Genomic DNA, 19,430 nt, shown 5'->3' on the forward strand with positions numbered 1-19,430 from the left:
GAGGGTGGGGTTATTTCCTGCTGAGAGAACTCTATGAATCTGAAAGTTAGAAAATAGATGAATGGAAAAGAGCATTGAAAGCTACATCCAAAATATATCATGAAGTTCTAGGATGGAGACAGAAGCCCATTTGCCCTTCAGAACCTGTGTATATGTTTGTAGGGGTATGTTGGGAGGATGAGGTCTCAGGGGAAACAAAAGGTAAAAGTAGAAAGTGAGGCAGAAAATGGGAAACTTGTTCCCTTAAAGGCCTTCTCCATTCTCTATGAACACAGAGTACAGATAACTAAGGTATAAAGATTCCAAGGATCTTCTAGAAAGAAAAAAAGCAAATCATCAAAAAGATCTGACTTTATAGGTATTGGTGCCTCAGACAAAGCAATCCTTCTTCTGGCATATGAAGAATCTGTAGCCTGATAGGTTCCAACCTATTCACCCTAAATCATGGTCCCCATACTATATGTCAAAGCACCTAGAGCACCACAGCAAACTCAGGTAGGTATGTGGAATATTCTAAATTTGAAGGAAACACAGCAATATTTTTCAGATATCATATAGTCTACTACTATTAAGTTGGTTGGATAAAACTACGAGGTATTTCTTTAGGACCCAAGGTGCCATGAAGAAAATTAGTGAGAGGACTTCTGGTTAAGATGGAGGCATAAGTAGATACACTGTGCCTCCTCACACAACCACAAGAAGGACAACAATTTAAAAACAAAAGACAACCAGTACCGACAGAAAATCAAACAGTATGGAAGTCCGACAACCAAGGAGTTAAAGAAGAAACATTCGTCCAGACGGGTAGCAGGGGTGGAGATGAGCAGCTGGGCAGAGAGGACTCTTGGTGAGGTGGATTTTGGACTGGGTGGTCCCACATTTGCGTGCAGGTAGACCAGGAGGAACAACTGGGGCACGAGACAAACTGCACAACCCAGGGTTCCAGTGTGGGGAAATAAAGCCTCAAACCCTTGATTGAAAACACCTGTGCGGGCTGAGGTGCCAGTGAGAGAAACTCCCAGCCTCACAGGAGAGTTCATTGGAGAGATCCACAGGGTCCTAGAATGTACACAAACCCACCCACCCAGGAATCAGCAGCAGAGGGGCCAAATTTGCTTGTGGGTAGCAGGGGAAATGGCTGAAAACCAGCAGAGAGCGTAGCAAGCAGCACTGTTCCCTCTTGGACCCCTCCCTGACATACAGCATCACAAGGCAGTGAGGTGGGTTGCCCCACCCTGGTGAACACCTAAGGCTCCACCCCTTATTATGTAACAAGTGCGCAGAGACAAAAAAAAAAAAGGGGGGGCCCCAAATGAAAGAACATACAAAGCTCCAGAAAAAAATATAACTAAGTGATGAATAGATAGCCAACCTATCAGATGCACAGTTCAAAACACTGGTTATCAGGACACTCACAGGATTGGTTGAATATGGTCACAAATTAGAGGAAAAAATGAAGGTTATGATAAGTGAAATAAAGGAAAATGCACAGGGAACCAATAGTGATGGGAATGAAACCGGGACTCAAATCAATGGTGTGGACGAGAAGGAAGAAAGAAACATTCAACCAGAAAAGAATGAAGAAACAAGAATTCAAAAAAAATGAGGAGAGGCTTAGGAACCTTCAGGACATCTTTAAACATTCCAACATCAGAATCGTAGGAGTGCCAGAAGGAGAAGAGGAAGACTAAGAAATTGAAAACTTACTTGAACAAATAATGAAGGAAAACTTTCCCAATTTGGCAAAGGAAATAGACTTTCAGGAAGTCCAGGAAACTCAGAGAGTCCCAAAGAAGTTGGACCCAACGAGGAACACACCAAGGAACATCATAATTACATTATCCAAGATTTAAGATAAGGAGAGAATCTTAAAAGCAGCAAGAGAAAAGGAGACAGTTACCTACAAAGGAATTCCCATAAGACTGTTATCTGATTTCTCAAAAGAAACCTTACATACAAAAAGTGGCTGGAAAGAAGTATTCAAAGTCATGAAAGGCAAGGACCTACATCCAAGGTTGCTCTGTCCTGCAAAGCTATCATTTAGAATGGAAGGGCAGATAAAGTGCTTCTCAGATAAGGTCAAGTTAAAGGAGTTCATCATCACCCAGCCCCTATTGTATGAAATGTTAAAGGGATTTATCTATGCAAAAGAAGATTAAAAATCTTCTAAAGATTTTTCTGATTTTAAAAATCAGTAAAGTGACAACAAACTCATAGCTATTAATAACCACACTTAAAACAAAAACAAACAACTAGAACAGGAACAGAATCAGAGAAATAGAGATCACATGGAGGGTTATCAGTGGAGGAGTGGGGGGTGGACAGAGGGCTAAAAGGTACAGAGAATAAGTAGCATAAATGTTACATAGAAAATAGACAGGGGGAGGTTAAGAATAGTATAGGACATGTAGAAGACAAAGAACTTATATGTATGACCCATGGACATGAGCTAAAGGTGGGGAATATGGGTGGGAGGGGGTGTGCAGGGTGGAGGGCAATAAAGGGGGGAAAATGAGACAACTGTAATAGCATAATCAATAAAATAAATAATAATAAAATATAAACAATAATAAAATATATTTTTAAAAAGCCACTTTTCCACATTAATGCATAAATTTTTAAAATCCTCTAAAAGTTCAAACAGAATTTAAAAATGTATATAATAAAATAAAAAAAAGAAAATTACTGAGACACCAAGGGTACTGTAAACAAAGTTTGGGAATCTCCGCTCTAAAACAAAGCATGCCCCACCCATATCCAATTTAGCAGTCAGTCTTCCTACTCAAAGGGGAGGCTTTGTAGAATCAGATCTATTTACTCAATTAACACATACACACATACATGCAGAGCAGTTATTCTTAAATATAAGCAAACAACCAAGGATCACCCAACTGGAGGAAATATAATTCAGGGAAAAGAAAACTTAAAAACAAAATACTCTAATGAATACACTTAGAGATTGAGAATATTATCTTTATAAAATAACAGGATGCTATGATAAAGCATTATGCAGAACAAGAAAAGAGCTTAGACACCCAAAATATGGTTGCTGAGATTAAAAAGCCATAAGGATGAATGATAAAATTAAGGAAATTTCTCAGAATATAAAAGCAAAAAAGAGCTAGAATGATAAAAAAAAAAGAGAGAGAAAAAGGTGTAATCCAAGAAACCCCAAATCCAATAAAAAGGGATCCAAGAAATAAAACAAAAATAACAGAAGAAAGAAAATTATGGAAGAAATTAATTAAAAACAGTTTCTTCCAACTAAAATAAGATTGTAACAAAAATTTAAAAAGGATATGCCAGTACTAAGACTATTAACTTAGAACATTAGGTAAATCCCAAAACAAAAAAAATTACAAAAGTTCCAGAAAGAAAAAAAATGGTCACCTAAACAGAAAAGAAAATTAGCCTTGAGCAGTGTAGCTCAGTTGGTTGAGCATCATCCAGCAAAACAAAAAGTCATAGGTTTGATTCCTGGTCAGGGCACATGACTGGGTTGCGGGCATGGTCCCTGGCTGGGGCATATGTGAGAGGCAACTGAGTGACATTTCTCTCACATGTCGATGTTGCTCTTTCTCCCTCTCTTCCCCTCCCTCTAAAAAATTATAAAATATTTTTATTTTAAAAAAGAAAATTAGACCAGCGTCAAATTTCTCATAACCACTGTGAACTATGTGAAGACCACGAAGTAACATAATCAAAGACTTGAAAAGTTACTTTAGATTACATGTGCAAGAGACTAAATTTACATTCAGATAAGCACAAATTACCTTCTTTTACACCCATTTTTAAGAAAATATTTCAAGCCCTGGCTGGCGGAGCTCAGTGGATTGAGCTCGGGCTGGGAACCAAGGTGTCGCAGGTTTGATTCCCAGTCAGGGAACATACCTGGGTTGCAGGCCATGACCCCCAGCAACCGGACATTGATGTTTCTCTCTCTCTCTCTTTCTCCCTCCCTTCCCTCTCTAAAAATAAATAAATAAAATCTTAAAAAAAAAAGAAAACATTTCAGCATGCAGTAAATGAGTGAGAAAGAAAAAAATACAGGCTACAGAAAACAGTGGCCCCAATCCAGAGATGGAGTAAAAGTAAGTCCTAGGACAAATGCAGACCTAGAAAGCAATGGATCCAGATTGGAAAAGGAGGATGGAGGGGCCCAAGAGGGAAGCTTTGGGGTTGCAGTAGAAGGAATCCACGCAGGCATGTTTGGAAAGATAGACAAACCTGAAGATATGGTGAAGGAATATAACTGTATTTTGCCATGCATAATATGCACTTTTGTGCCCAAATTTTTTAGGGAAAATATGGATGCACATTATACATAGGTAATATAATTCCATATCTATAGATAAAATTCTTGTACCTTGTATCTGTTCTTGTGTTTTGTAATTATATGTTACATAAAGTTTCTTGTATCATAGTATATTCAAAAATAAATGCTGAAATTCCCTTATAATACAAAAAACAAGTATCTAAATATAAATAAATATATTTTTTATTTTACTTATTTTTAGAGAGAGGGGAAGGGAAAGTGAAAGAGAGGAAGAGAAACATCATGTGTGGTTGCCTCTCATGTGGCCCCATCTAGGGACCTGGCCTGCAACCCAGGCATGTGCCCTGATTGGGAATTGAACCGGCAACCCTTTGATTCACAGGCCCACACTCAATCTGCTGAGCTACACCAGCCAGGGCTAAATATAAATAAATAATTGAATTAAAAAGTTAAACTGAAAGATTTTTTTCCTCAAAGTTTGGGACAAAAACATGGGTGTGTATTATATATGGGAGTGCATTACACATGACAAAATATGGTATTCTTTTGTCAACAAAAGGGATATAGGTGGGAAGAGACAGAAACTCCAGGAAGAAGACTTCCAGTCAAGATGGTGGTATAGGTAAACATGCAACCTCCTCACACAACCGCATCAAAATTACAACCAAACTGCAGAACAACCATCATTCAGAACCATCAGAAATTAAGCTGAATGGAAGCCCTACAACTATGGAGTTAAAAAAGAAACTACACTGAGACTGGGAGAAGGAGCAGAGACAAGGAATGGGCTGGTACCATACTCATGTGTACTGAATAAAAATCAGGAGGAATATCTCAGTATCAAGGGATCCCAGACCCACATCAGGTCCCCCAGCCCAGGGTCCCAGTGCCAGGAAGGTAAATCTCCATAACTTCTGGCTATAAAAATCAGTGGGGATTGAGGCTGTGGAAGACAAACTGCTCAAGTTTCAGGTAGTTCCTCTTAAAGGACTCACACAGACTTACTTGAACTCATTCTTTCTGAGCTCCAGAACCAAGGCAGCAGATATGAGAGGCATCAGGGACATACAGGAAGGAAATGAATTGTCCAGCATCAGGGTGAGAGATGAGGGGGCAGCTTTCTCCCAGAAAGAAATGGTAGCAGAGGACATTGTTCGTTTTCTGAGCCCTCCTCCCACAAAGGCACAGAGCCGTATCTGAGACTCTATTAACCTGCCTCATACTGTTTGACCCACCTTGGTGATTCCCTGAGGCCCTGCCCCACCCAACTTTCAGGTTCACCCAAGCTGTTTCCAGTGGCTTTTCCATATGAATGGCTTGTCATACCATGCTTCAGAATTTCTTAAGTTCTCTCAAACAAGCAAACCTTTCGCTAAGTTGCCCTAGGCTTGGCCCTAGCAGAAGCCAGCCTTAGTTCACAGCTTGGTCTCTTCTGGGCATCTCTAAGCCCGGCACAAGTAGTGGCCATCTGCAGACTGCTTTATAGCTAATGCTGTGTAACCCTGAACAGAACACAGGCAATGGCTGAAACTGGATGTGCCAACAGCAATCAAGGCTCAACTACAACAGGAGAGTTTACAGAGCCCCACAGTGGGTGCACATTAAGTACCCAGCTTGAGTAACAGGGGAGGCTGTGCCACTGGGCCTGACAGGATATCTACTACATTAAGCTACTCTATCAAGCCTGGGAGACATAGTAGCTCTATATAGTATATAAAAACAAATACAGGGAGGCTGCCAAAATGAGGAGACAAAGAAATGTGACCCAAATGAAAAAAAAAAAAAAAAAAACAGATCAAAACTTCAGGAAAAGAAATAAACTCAATGGAGATAAGCAATCTATCAGAGTCAGAGTTCAAAACAGTGGTTATAAGGATGCTCAAGGAACTTAGTGAGGACCTCAGCAATATAAAAAAGATCCAGTCAGAGATGAATGATATACTAACTGAAATAAAGAACAATTTACAGGGAATCAACAGTAGAGTGGATGAAAACAAGAATCAAATCAGATATTTGGAACATAAGGAAGCAAAAAATAACCAATCAGAACAGCAAGAAGAAAAAGGAATAAAAAGAAAATGAGGATAGTGTAAGGAGCCTGTGGGACAACTTCAAGCACACCAACATTTGCATCATAGGGGTGCCAGAAGCAGAAGAGAAAAAGCAAGAAACTGAAAACCTATTTGAAAAAATAATGAAAGAAAACATTCCTAACTTGGTGAAGGAAACAGGCAAGTTTAGGAAGCACAGAGAGTCCCAAACAAGATGGATACAAAGAGGCCCACTCCAAGACACATCATAATTAAAATGCAAACAGTTAAAAACAAAGAATTTTAAAAGCAGCAAGAAAAAAGCAGTTAGTTTCCTACAGGGGAATTCCCATAAGACTATTAGCTGCTTTCTCAAAAGAAACTTTGCAGCCTAGAAGGCATTGGCAAGAAATATTCAAGGTGATGAAAAGCAAGGACCTGCAACCAAGATTACTCTACCCACCAAAGCTATCATTTAGAATCAAAGAATGGAATAAAGAGCTTCCCAGACAAAAAGCTAAAGGAGTTCATTATAACAAATCAGTATTTTTTTTTAAATTTAATTTTAATTGTTGTTTAAGTATAGTTTTCTGCCTTTTACCACCATCCCAGCCCACCCCCACAGCCCTCCCTACCTCACTCCTATTTCCACCCCCCCTTGTTATTGTCCATGTGTCCTTTAAACTTGTTCCTGCAAACCCTTCCCCTTTTCCCCTGAAATTTCCTCCCCTCTCCCCTCTGGTCACTGTCAGCCTGTTCTCTATTTCAGTGTCTTTGGTTATATTTTTCTTGCTTGTTTGTTTTGTTGATTAGGTTCCTGTTAAAGGTGAGATCATATGGTATTTGTCTTTTACTGCCTGGCTTACTTCATTTAGCATAATGCTTTCCAGTTCCATCCATGCTGTCACAAAGGGTAGGAGCTCCTTCTTTCTTTCTGCTGCATAGAATCCCATTGTGCAAATGTACCATAGTTTTTTAATCTAAATCAGTATTATATGAAATGTTGAAGGGTCTTCTTTAAGAAGAAGAATATAAAAACTATGAATAATAAAATGGCAATAAATACATATCTATCAACAATTTAACCTAAAAAACAAAATAAACAAAGAGAACAGAAATGGAATCATAGATACAGAGAACGTTTTGATGGATGGCAGATGGAAGGGGATGGGGGGATGGGTGAAAAAGGTGAAGGGATTAAGAAGTACAAAATGGTAATTACATAATAGTCATGGGGATGTAAAGTACAGCATAGGGAACAGAGTAGCCGAAGAACATATATGCAGGAAAATGGACAATGGTATGGTGATTGCCTGATGGAGTGGGGGTGTGGATGGGTATAAGGGAGCATAGGAAAAAAAATTGGGACAACTGTGATGTCATCAACAATAAAATATAATTTTAAAAACAGAAAGAAGCTCCAGAAAAATAAAGCAATAAATAAAGGCTTTTTCTCAATAAGATAACACATGAAAACAGGGTGTGACTTAATGCACTTCATGGAATATAAGAAAGAGATTCCATTTGACTATGAGGTTAGAAAATTTCTGCAAGAGAAAAACAGGGGGTGAGAGTTGTGACATTGGGCCCATAAAGTATGATTTATGGTCCTAGCATACTACTTGACTCTGGAGTGAACATTATTTACATAGTTATAAGAGCAAATACTGTTATTAGATTTCAATATTTAGAGGCAATCCAAGGACAAAACACTCAAGATCTAGTTGCAGAAAAGCTGAGTTTTAATAATTTTGTTAATGTAAAGTAAAACATGCAGGTGAGAAAAGGTATGAGGTAGAAGGTGGGCATGGAAACCAAAGCTTTTCAAGAAATAGTTGGTTAAAGTGGGAAAGCATGCCAGACAACCTCAGGAAGTATATCAGTGCCAAAATTCTAGGTCTTAATATTTTTGTAATTAATCTTTTAAAGAGAGAGAGCAAGAAACATCAACTTGTTCCACTTATTTATGCATTCATTGGTTGCTTCTTGTATGTTCCCTGACTAGAGATCTTGGCATATCAGGACAACACTCTAACTAACTCAGTTTCCCAGCCAGGGCCTTAATATTTTCTTCTACCTTTCAACCATGCTGAGCTAAATAAGACAGGCATCTTCCACTGATATATACACATAATAAACTCTGATGTGCACTTTCTAATAAAAGTTTGCTTTAAAGACTTTGCATTCCAGTCCACTCATATAATCCAGGGTTTGGCAAACTTCTGTAAAGGCCTAGATCAGGGGTGTCAGATTCATTTTCACTGGGTGCCACATCAGCCTAGCAGTTGCCTTCAAAGGGCCGAATGTAATTTCAACTCCTTAACAGTTAAGGAGTAGTTACATTATACACTCCTAAAATTATTTTGGCCCTTTGAAGGCAACTGCTAGGCTGATGTGGCCCCCCGTGAAAATGAGTTTGACACCTCTTGCCTTGACAGTACTTTCAGCTTGGTAAGCCAGGCAGCCTCCAAGCCAATTTTGTCAGTATCTTAATGCTTGCCAGCCTCAGCCTACCACATCCCAGCAAACTTCACTATTTCTGGGCTACAAGCATACCTCCTCCAACATCAGAATCTCAGCCTGGATATGGCAGCACTATTCCAAATTTGTTCCTTCCTTAGGTATTCTGTCTCAGACCTAGAAGGAGTAACTACTTTCGATATTCTCTGTCTTTTTTATAGATCTCTTTACCTTAGTAGTTTGCCTTCAGAAGTCAATTTCCAGTTACTTGCTGTTAATAGTTAAATTAAATTTTCCCCAATCAAATTACTGTGTGACTTCTTTCTTTTAAATGGACCCTAACACATATATTTCAACAATGACATATTAAATGTAAGTGGCCTAAATACTAATTAGAAAACAGACATTATCCTATTGGACTCAAAATATTTTAAAAAGCAACCAAGACCTAACTTTATCTACAAGATAATACTTTAAATATAAAGACACAGGTAAAAAGGGAAGGATGGAAAAAGATACACCTTCCAAACAATTATTAAAATAAAGTGATAGTATACTACTATATTACCAGAGATAAAGAGGCATTTTGTAATGATATAGAGTCAGTTCATCATGGAGATAATATTTACTGAGTGCTTCTATACCAGGCACTATTCATTGTATGCATTCTAATATTTGTGAAGCCCTATAAGGCAATTATTAGTATCTCCATTTTACTTATAAGGAAAAAAAGTCTATTATGTGCAGAATACAAGCTAACCTCAGAATATGAGCTGTTAAAACTATATTATGCTGACTCTCCAAAAAAGGTTACAATTTGACATGGGGGTTCATTTTGGGGCATTCTTACACAGAACTGTATGAAAGATTTTATGAATAAATTAACATAAGATCTCTACAACATTTTTATTTTACAATATATAACATTTGTGTAGCAAAAAAAATTTTAAATCATTTTTAAAATTTCACTTAAAAATTTAAGTCTATGTGACCCCAGTCAACTGGTTGGGTGTCAGCCTACAAACCGAAAGGTCACCTAGGATTCCCGGTCGGGCACATGCGTGGGTTGTGGGTTCAGTATAACAACAATTGATCCTGTTTCTCTCTCACATCGATGTTTCTCTTCCTCTCTTTCTCCCTCTCTACCCCCTTTCTAAAATAAAACAATTAAATTTTAAGAAAACAGACCAACCATATTGTTTATGTGAAAACACATCCTACTTAGAAACTATATTCCAGTTCACAAGTAAATATCCTGGTTGTTTCAACTCTTTGAAAAAAGGTCAAGCAAGCTGCAGCACATACCACAGTGTATGTTCAAGTACTAGAGACGTTAAAAGACTGTTCCCACTAAGGAACATATGTAAACTATATTGATAAAGTTCACCTTTACAGTTAAGGAGAACTATAATCACTTCCGCTACACTGAGGGGACGACAATGGGAGTGCCCATCTCAGACTAAATTTACTCGTCTGTACCATTTAAGGCAGCCGGATGAAAAACAACTTATCCTACTGCCACCCACTCAGAGAGGACAAAGATGTATCACGGAAGGCCGGCCAGCCAGTCGTGTCTAAGATTTAATGAGACGCAAGCTTTGGCTTGGCGTTTCTGAGTCTCATCTTGGGGCCATAACATCATCCTGGCAGCGTCTGTGGTTTATAATCCAGAATACCAAGCGCCCTGCATCGGACAGCTCCTACCTTTACCTTGTCAAGGACACGTCCGCTTTTCACAGGCTGGGACAGTGCAGCAACCCCCCAAGCACACCGGATGCCAGGCTAGTCCCCAGGCCAGGCCGCTGAAGCCACCCAACAGGTGAAGGCGCGTCCCACCACATACCTTCGAGGAGTGTTGAGGAGACGCTGCTGCTCATTCCCTTCCTCCTCATCCTCCTCTGTCTCGGAGTCGGGGTGACAGTAGCAGAGGGCCCCGCTGCTCCGCTTGCGCTTGCGGCTGCCGGAGCAGTAACAGAAACCCTGGCCGGCCGCGTCACCACCAGTCTCCGGCCTTCGGGCCGAGCCCGCAGTCCTGGAACCCGGCTCCTGCTGGGCATGGGTTCGCCCCGGTTGGCGCAGCACTCGGCTGCTCAGCGATCCCATGGGCTACGGCTCCCCGGGGTTTCAGGGAGCGCACCTCAGGGAACCCAGCGGACCCGGTCTCCCGCCATGCAGTCCCTGCTGCCGCTTCGATCTCTAGGTGCCTACAAGGCTACTTTTTCACCCGCAGCCCCGACCGTTGCTGCGGACGCCACCGCCTCCATCCAGTGCCCCACCCGCTGCGTCTCTCCTCGCGGCGTCTCAGGACTACACAGGACCTGGCCCCAAGCTTTCGCAAATAAGCGCGGACCGGATGGCGCATGCGCTCGGCGAGCCTCCGGAAGGGGCGGGGAAAGGTGGGTGTGCGTGGCGGGAGCGTGACGGTGGGAAGAGGGGTGATTCTTGCGTGCAAGCTGGTGTTGTAGTCTTCCAGTATCTTATACCCGCCTTAATTTGGTGGTCTACCTAGCATTTAGCGTTATTTCACACACCCCGTTTGTTAACTAGATCAGGAATTGCAACTCATTCATACTTTATGCAAAAGTTATTTGAGCTCCAAATGTCCACTAGGCCTTGTGCTAGGTAAGGGGGAAAAAAAGACGGTACTGTTTGAGCTCTTCTGTGGAGGAATCACCACGTGCTGGGGTCGCACCCTGCGGGGGCAGAGCCTGACTTTCTGAGGGAAGAGGACCTAGAATGTGAGTTTTAGAGTGCTAGGCCCTTGGATTCCTAAGTATCAACTCTATGCTTCCTAGAGGGATTATGGTAACCGATCCCTGCACTTTCCTTTCCACCCAGCAGCAGTGGGATATCTGAATAGGGTCTGAACTGGGGCTGTCAAGGCTTGAAGTGTCTTCTGGAGGCCAGAGCAAAATTTACAGGTGTTGAATACATATTACAGGTGTCTACCTAGAGTATGCAGCCCTTGGTATGGACTCGGTACTTTCATTCCCTGGCTCCCTCCTACTTTTTAAATAAAATATTTATAAAGAATTACTCAGAGTAATATGATAAATACCCATGGACCCACCACAACTATGATAACAAATTTTTAAAAGATTTTATTTATTTATTTTTTAGAGAGGGAAAGGAGGAAGAGAGAGAGAAAGAGAGAGAGAGGGAAACATCAATGTGCGGTTGCTGGGGGCCATGTGCTCTGACTGGGAATCGAACCTGCGATGCTTTGGTTCGCAGCCTGAGCTCAATCCACTGAGCTACGCCAGCCAGGGCATGACAACAAATTTTAACAAAAACTTAAGTATACTCGCTTTGATTCATTCTTTTATACAGAATATGGACAGGTAGAAGCTCTCCATTTTGGTTTGTCTCCTATAGTGTGACCAGTTGAGAATGGTGTATAACATTATTCCCATGCATGTTCTTATACATATACACATTAACAATATGTTTTTTTTTGCACAATTAGACATGTCATTAAATGGAATTATACCTATCATTCTATACCTTTCTCTTTCCTCAAAATTATATTTTTGAAACTTATCCAATCGGCAAGTCTCTATAAAACTATTTTTGCTGCTCATTGTGTGACTAACCCATAGTTTATTTTTTCCCTTGCTGAAGCAGTTAGGAGTTTTCCTACTTTATTGCTCTTGTAGAGAAGCAATGTACACCACATGCAAGAGATTCGCCAAGCAGATCCCCAGAAGTGAAGTTGCTGGGAACTTTCAACTTTATTAACTGCAGTTGAATTGCTCTCTGAAATGATTGCACCAATAATATATGTAGTTTTGGGCCCCAATTGACTGGAATCTTACCCTGAGAAATCTTAACTGAGAAAGGCTGGCTGGGGCAGCTTGAAGGAGGAGCAGAGAATGATAGCTGCAAGGGGATCAGCCTGCATGCCCAGAATTTGTCAACACAAAGGATGGCAAGTGTGAGCCACCATTAGATATACAGCATGGGATCATCTCAGAGCCTGCACAAGAGGCCTGGGTGGAAGGACAACCTTTTTAGCACAGAGAACCTGAAGGTATCATCAAAGTCCTAAAGGCTGAAAAAGGAGAACTACATTTGCCTTGCCAAAAGAACCAAAAATGAGTAGTTCCCTAGTGATGGGGTTGATAAAAGAACCTAAGAGAACGTCCACAAAAAATCAGCTTTAAACATCTGCCAACATCACACAAAACTGACCATCAATGCCAGAGCAGTCAGGTAAGAACTTTTCTGTTCCCCTTACTGTCCACACTTCTACTATAACCCTGGCTAGGTTGAAGGCTCGGTGAGTGGGGGGTGTAGGGTATGGAAGGAAGCCTTGGAGGACAGAGAAGCCTACCATACCCCTTCCCTAACATCTAGTAGTAGGCCAGAGCTGAATGAGGGAAGAAGCCACAACTATAAATCAAGTTTAGTTTTGACTGGACATATCAATTATGGAAATGACACTGTTTTATGACCTTAAGTCACTGCACAGTAGGACTTTTTATAACCTAAGAGTGACCTAAAGAGTTATAACTCTGTCCGTCTGAATTTTCATCTGAAGACAGGACAAGAATTAGGCCCAATAAATAAATGTAAATGGGGTGTGGGAGAGAAAAATAAAGTTGTCACAATTACATAGTGTGGGGGGCAAAGGTAGGTTTACAGTTGTTCATATGGAAAATAATACAATAGTTAATAAAGAATGATATAAGAATAAACTGTTTTATGTAATCACAACTGTGAACCTACTTTTGCCCCATTTTGTATTATATCACCCATGTTCAATATAACAAACATTTCTTCAGGGCAGCTTTATATTGCCCTCTAGAAAGCTTCCAGTCAACAAATGCAATTTGTTTTCAAATTTTGGCTAATCCTCCATGGAAGGTGATAAGTGGTCATAGCCAATTCTTGCAGCTAACTGGCCTGGGTAAATCCCACCCACTGATCTGCCAAGAGCAACCAAGGCTCAACTACAAGAGGAGGGTGTACTCAGCCAACATGAAGGGTATACCTACAGTATACCCTTAGGTTATAGGGGAAGCTGTGCCACTGGACCCTCCAGGATACGTACTACATTAGGCCACACTACCAAGACATGGAATCAAAGCAGCTGTACCTAATACATAGAAACAAACACAGGGAGACAAAGAAACATGGCCCAAATGAAAGAACAGATCAAAACTCCAGACAAAGAGCTAAATGAAATGGTGAGTAGCAATCTATCAGACACAGAGTGTCTATGATACAAAGAGTTCAAAACACTCTGTATAAGGATGCTCAAGGAACTTGGTGAGGACCCCAGCAGCATAAAAAAGACCCAATCAGAAACAAAGGATACACTAATTGAAATAAAGAACAATTTACAGGGAAATAACAGTACAGTGGATGAAGCCGAGAATCAAACCAATGATTTGGAACATAAGGAAGCGAAAAACAACCAATCAGAACAACAAGAAGGAAAAAGAATAAAAAAAAAATGAGGATAGTATAAACAGCCTCTGGGACCACTTCAAGCTTACCAACATTTGCATCACAGGTGTACCAGAAGGAGAAGAGACAGAGCAAGAAATTAGAAATCTATCTGAAAAAATAGTGAAAGAGAACTTCCCTAATTGGTGAGGAAATGAGACATGCAAGTCCAGGAAGCACAGAGTCCCAATTATGATGGATGTGAAAAGCCCATACCAGGATACATCATAATTAAAAGGCCAAAGGTTAAAGATAAAGAGAGACTCTGAAAAGCAGCAAGAGAAAAGAAGTTAATTACCAGATGGTTGCCAGATTGAGGGGAGAAGGCGAGAGTGGGTGAAGAGGTGAGGGGATTAAGAAGTACAAATAGGTAGTTACAGAGTAGCCATGGGGAAATGGAGATGCCAAGAACTTACAGGCATGACCCATGGACATGACCAACAGTAGGAGGATTGCCAAGGGAGTAGGGGGTGCTGGGTTGGGGGGGGCAAAGAGAAAAAAATCAGGACAACAGTAATAGTATAATCTATAAATATAATAAAAATAAGTAAAATTTTGGTTAAGTTACGTGCAATTTAAAGATAAAACTACACACACACACAAATGCCTCAGTCAGTGTGGTTCAGTTGGTTGGGTGTCACCCTACAAACTGAAAGGTTGCTGGTTTGATTCCTGGTCAGGGCACATGCTTGGTTGCTGGTTCAGTTCCAGTTAGGGCACATACAGAAGGTAAACCAATAGATGTTTTTCTCTCACATCCATGTTTCCTCTCTCTCTCTTTCTCCTTCCATTTCCCTCTCTCTAAAAATAAAAAATTAAAAAAATAAAAATAAACTACCAAAAAATTGTAATGCTCCCCAAACCAAATAAAGTTATTTGGAAATACCATCCTCTTTTGGGTAAGAATCAAAGCAGCAGTACTTTTTCTTATAATTAACTAGAATTATTAAGTATTGACATAAATAGTTTTCACCAATTGCTTGAGCACTTATAATAAGCAAGTAGAAACAAACTGAAAAACAAATCCAGATATTTCATCCAGCAAGATACAACAGATAGTATAGAACAAAGAAGTCAAGTACTCTTATCTAATAAATATGTTCTACTTAAAATGGAGAGCATCACTCATTTTCAGAGAATAAATTAACTATTTTATATCATTAAGTAGTAACACTGTTTAGTATATGTGAACATTATTTTTACAGCAGTAGGTTCACATAAGGTTAAATATGTTATTTTTGTTCAATGTTGTAGTTCCTAATGGAAACTGAGTAATACAAGTCCTTCAAAAATTCCTTCCAGGGTCCAGGATGAAAAACTCACAAGCAAGCAAACAAACAAACAAACAAACAAACAGATAAAGAGAGTTCTGGCCAAGATGGAGGCATGGGTAGAAACCCTTCCCTTCCTCACACAACCGAAGGGAGGATAACAATCAATCTAAAATCAGTGAACAACCAGAAGTACCAGAAAAATCAAACTGCATGGAACCTCGACAACCAAGGAATTAAAGAAAAACTCAATAATCAGAACCACCAGACCTGTAAGGTGGCTGACCACAAGAGCTAGGCTAGCAGAGAAAACTCACTTGAGCCCGCTGACCTTGGGGGTGGGGCTGGCTGCTGCAAGGCTGCAGGCTGTGTGGGTGGGGCTGACTTAAGAGGTAACTGAGACTCAGAGTTGTTAGGGTGGTTGCTACATAGGAAGAAACTCCCAGTCTCACGCAAGAGCCTGATGGAAAGTGCGGAAAGTGTGCTAGAAATGAGCAGGTGAGCTGCATTGTTCCCTTTCTGGCCCCTCCCCAGCAGGCAACACCAGCACAGCAAAGAGGGTTGCCCTGCTTGGGTGAATACCTAAGTCTCCACCCCCTTACAACTTATCAGCTGCACCAAGACAAAGAAAAATGGCCCAAATGAAAGAACAGAGCATAACCTCAGAAAGAGAACTACACGACGAGGACATAGCCAACCTGTCTGAGGGAGAATTTAAAGCTCTGGTAATCAAAATGCTCACGGATCTGATTGAGCTTGGTCAAAAAATGAAAAAACAAATGAAAAATACCCAAAATGAAATAAAGCAAAATATTCAGGGAACCAACAGTGACAGGAAGGGAACCAGAACTCAAAGCAATGATTTGGAACAAAAGGAAAAAGTGAACATCTAACGGGAACACAATGAAGAAACAAGAGTTCAACAAAGTGAAGAGAGTCTTACAAACCTCTGGGACAACCTGAAACACTCCAATATCCGAATTATAGGGGTGCCAGAAGGAGACGAGGGAGACCAAGAAATTGAAAACTTATTTGAACAAATAATGAAGGAAAACTTCCCCAATCTGGTAAAAGACTTCCAGGAAGGAAAAAGACTTCCAGGAAGTCCAGGGAGCTCAGAGAGTCCCAAAGAAGTTGGACCCAAAGAGGAATACACCAAGGCACATCATCATTAAGTTACCCAAGGTTAAATATAAAGAGAAAATCCTATAAGCCGCAAGGGGAAAGGAGGCATTCACCTACAAAGGAGTACCCATTAGACTATCAGCTGGTTTCTCAAAAGAAACCTTACATAGAAGAAGGGGCTGGAATGAAGTATTCAAAGTCATGAAAGGCAGGGACCTACATCCAAGAATTCTCTATGCAGCAAAGCTTTCATTTAGAATGGAAGGGCAGGTAAAGTGCTTCCCAGATAAGGTCAAGTTAAAGGAATTCATCATCACCAAGCCATTATTATATGAAATGTTAAAGGGACTTATTTAAGAAAAAGAAGATAAAAAATATGAACAGCAAAATGACAACAAACTCACAACTATCAACAAATGAACCTAAAAGAAAAACAATGAAAACAAAAACCAAGCAAACAACTAGAACAGGAAGAGAATCAGAGAAATGAATATCACATGGAGGGATTTCAGTGGGGAGTAAGAAGGGGAAATAAGGGGAAAAGATACAGGGAAGAAGAAGCATAATTAGTAGGCATAAAATAGATGGGGAGAGATAAAAATGGCATAGGAAACAAAGGACTCAAAGAACTTATATGTTAAACCCATGGACATGAACTAAGGGGGTGGAATGCTGGAGGGTGTGGGGGCAGGATGGAGGGGGCATAAAGGGAGAAAAAAATGGGAAAACCGTGATAGCATAATCAATAAAAAATAATTTAAAAATCAGATGAAGAATATGCCTCATTCTAAAGATTACATGTTTTATTAAAATTATTTTTCCATGATGTTTACAAACTGAATTTTTGAATTAAACCCAAATACACTTCAGAATAATTCTAAAGTTGAAAGGTACAGTGCAAATGTAAAGTACTACAAATCAACAAAATCCAATATGACTTAAAAATTATTTTTAGCACAAAGAAATTTAAGATAAAATTCAGAGCATCATATTCATCTTCAAACTGGATCAAGATATTAACCATGATATTGTGGAATGTTCAGCATTTATGTTTGGTAACCAGACATATGATTTGTATAACCACAGTTAGAATTTGATTTGCTCAGACAAGTTGGTGATTTTGGTGTACTTCAACTTGGAGAGAGAAGTGATCTTAACATAAGATATGATGGAAGAATTATCTCACATCAAACTCAGCAAAGATCACCTAATGCTATCAACAAAACCTAAACAAAGGACATTTGTGGATGCTTTCAAACTATGACTATGAGAAATGGCAAATTAGACAGATTGTCTTACTTACTAGAGGCTCACAATTTCAAATCAAGAAATTACTAGCCACTGTAAATATAAAATTAGGGAAGAAAATTGATTTTAGAACAGTCTTCTAGTCCTCCATTTTAACAGATTTTCACCACAATTTCAAATCAAGAAATTACTAGCCACTGTAAAAATAAAATTAGGGAAGAAAAGTGATTTTAGAACAGTCTTCCAGTCCTTCATTTTAACAGATTTTCACCAAGAAGGAAATATGAAATAATTTAATATATTCCAATTTCTGTGAAAACACAAATAAAGAAGACATCTATTAAAAACATGGAGTATATTATTATTTCTAATTTTAAATCTTTTAGATTTTATAAGCTTTGAAATACAAGTACAGCTTTAAAGCATCATGAGTTATAATTATAGGTGAATAATAAGGCAGTCTATATCCTAGGAGGCATCTTTAGGCATTTTAATTTGGAAATAAGTATCTTAGATAATGCTAATAGCAGAGTAGAAAAATGAAGTTAAAAAACATCAAGGTTTTGGGAATCCTCTTGTCTTTCTAGGATTTTATTTTAATCATCTCCTCCGCAGAGAATAAGCAGGACCTTCCTGTAGTCTCCAGATGTGTCACCCTGAGGACAAAGAAGCAAAGTTACAGTCAGATAAATGGGTTTTAAAATAGAATACACAGCTCAAAGTCATCTAGGTTAACTTTGTAAAGCTTGTCTGAATTTTTCTCAGGGTTTTTAAAAATAACGTTTGTTCTTTTTTTTATTACAAAACTAATACTTGTTCGATGGAGAAAACAGAGACATAAAAGAACATAAAAATCATCCAAAATTCTCCCAGGCTGGTGTGGCTCAGTGGATTGAGTGCCAGACTATGAAGCAACAGGTTGCTGGTTTAATTCCCATTCAGGGCACATGCCTGGGTTGTGGGCCAGGTCCCCAGTGGTGGCATGTGAGAGACAACCACACATTGATGTTTCTCTCCTCTTTCTCCCTCCTCCCCTCTCTCCAAAAATAAATAAATAAAATCTTTTAAAAAATTCATCCATAATTCCACCATCTAGAGATGACTACTATTCTTTTTTTTTTTTTTTAAAGAGACATTTCTTTCTTTTTTTTTTTAAAGATTTTATTTATTTTATTTTTAGGGAGGGAGAGAGAGAGAGAGAGAGAGAAACATCAATGTGCGGTTGCTGGGGGTTATGGCCTGCAACCCAGGAATGTACCCTGGCTGGGAATCGAACCTGGGACACTTTGGTTCCCAGCCTGCGCTCAATCCACTGAGCTATGCCAGCCAGGGCTGATGACTACTATTCTTAACATTTTGGTTTGTATATATCCTTCCATACTTTTTTTCTATGCATGTAGTTTCCTATGGTATGGGTCTGTAGTATTCTGTATTCTTGTTTTTTACTTAATATAGCCTGAATACTTCTCTATTTTAATTTATTAAATATCCTTCTACAGCATCATTCTTCAATGATTGCCGAGTACTTCACTGAACATAGGTAAAATAATTTACTTGATCACCCCCCAT

At 39.6% G+C, this 19,430-nt stretch overlaps 2 protein-coding genes across 3 annotated transcripts in view; both read right to left on the reverse strand.

Annotated features, from left to right (window-relative positions):
• Positions 1–11,126, reverse strand: part of GMCL1 (germ cell-less 1, spermatogenesis associated) — a 57,413-nt gene extending 46,287 nt beyond the window's left edge. The window contains exon 1 of one of the 2 annotated variants that reach the window (XM_036028127.1): positions 10,610–11,126. In XM_036028127.1, the coding sequence (XP_035884020.1) occupies positions 10,610–10,869 (260 nt within the window). In that variant the 5' untranslated portion in view covers positions 10,870–11,126. The remainder of the gene's footprint in view (positions 1–10,609) is intronic. The other variant, XM_028516194.2, reaches the window with a different exon arrangement.
• A 7,045-nt stretch (positions 11,127–18,171) lies between these two features.
• ANXA4 (annexin A4) overlaps positions 18,172–19,430 on the reverse strand; it is a 64,726-nt gene continuing 63,467 nt past the window's right edge. The window contains exon 13 of the mRNA XM_028516768.2: positions 18,172–18,517. Coding sequence (XP_028372569.1) covers positions 18,458–18,517 — 60 coding nt within the window. The 3' untranslated portion in view covers positions 18,172–18,457. The remainder of the gene's footprint in view (positions 18,518–19,430) is intronic.

Source organism: Phyllostomus discolor, chromosome 6 (genome assembly GCF_004126475.2).
Source record: "Phyllostomus discolor isolate MPI-MPIP mPhyDis1 chromosome 6, mPhyDis1.pri.v3, whole genome shotgun sequence".
NCBI lineage: Eukaryota > Metazoa > Chordata > Mammalia > Chiroptera > Phyllostomidae > Phyllostomus > Phyllostomus discolor.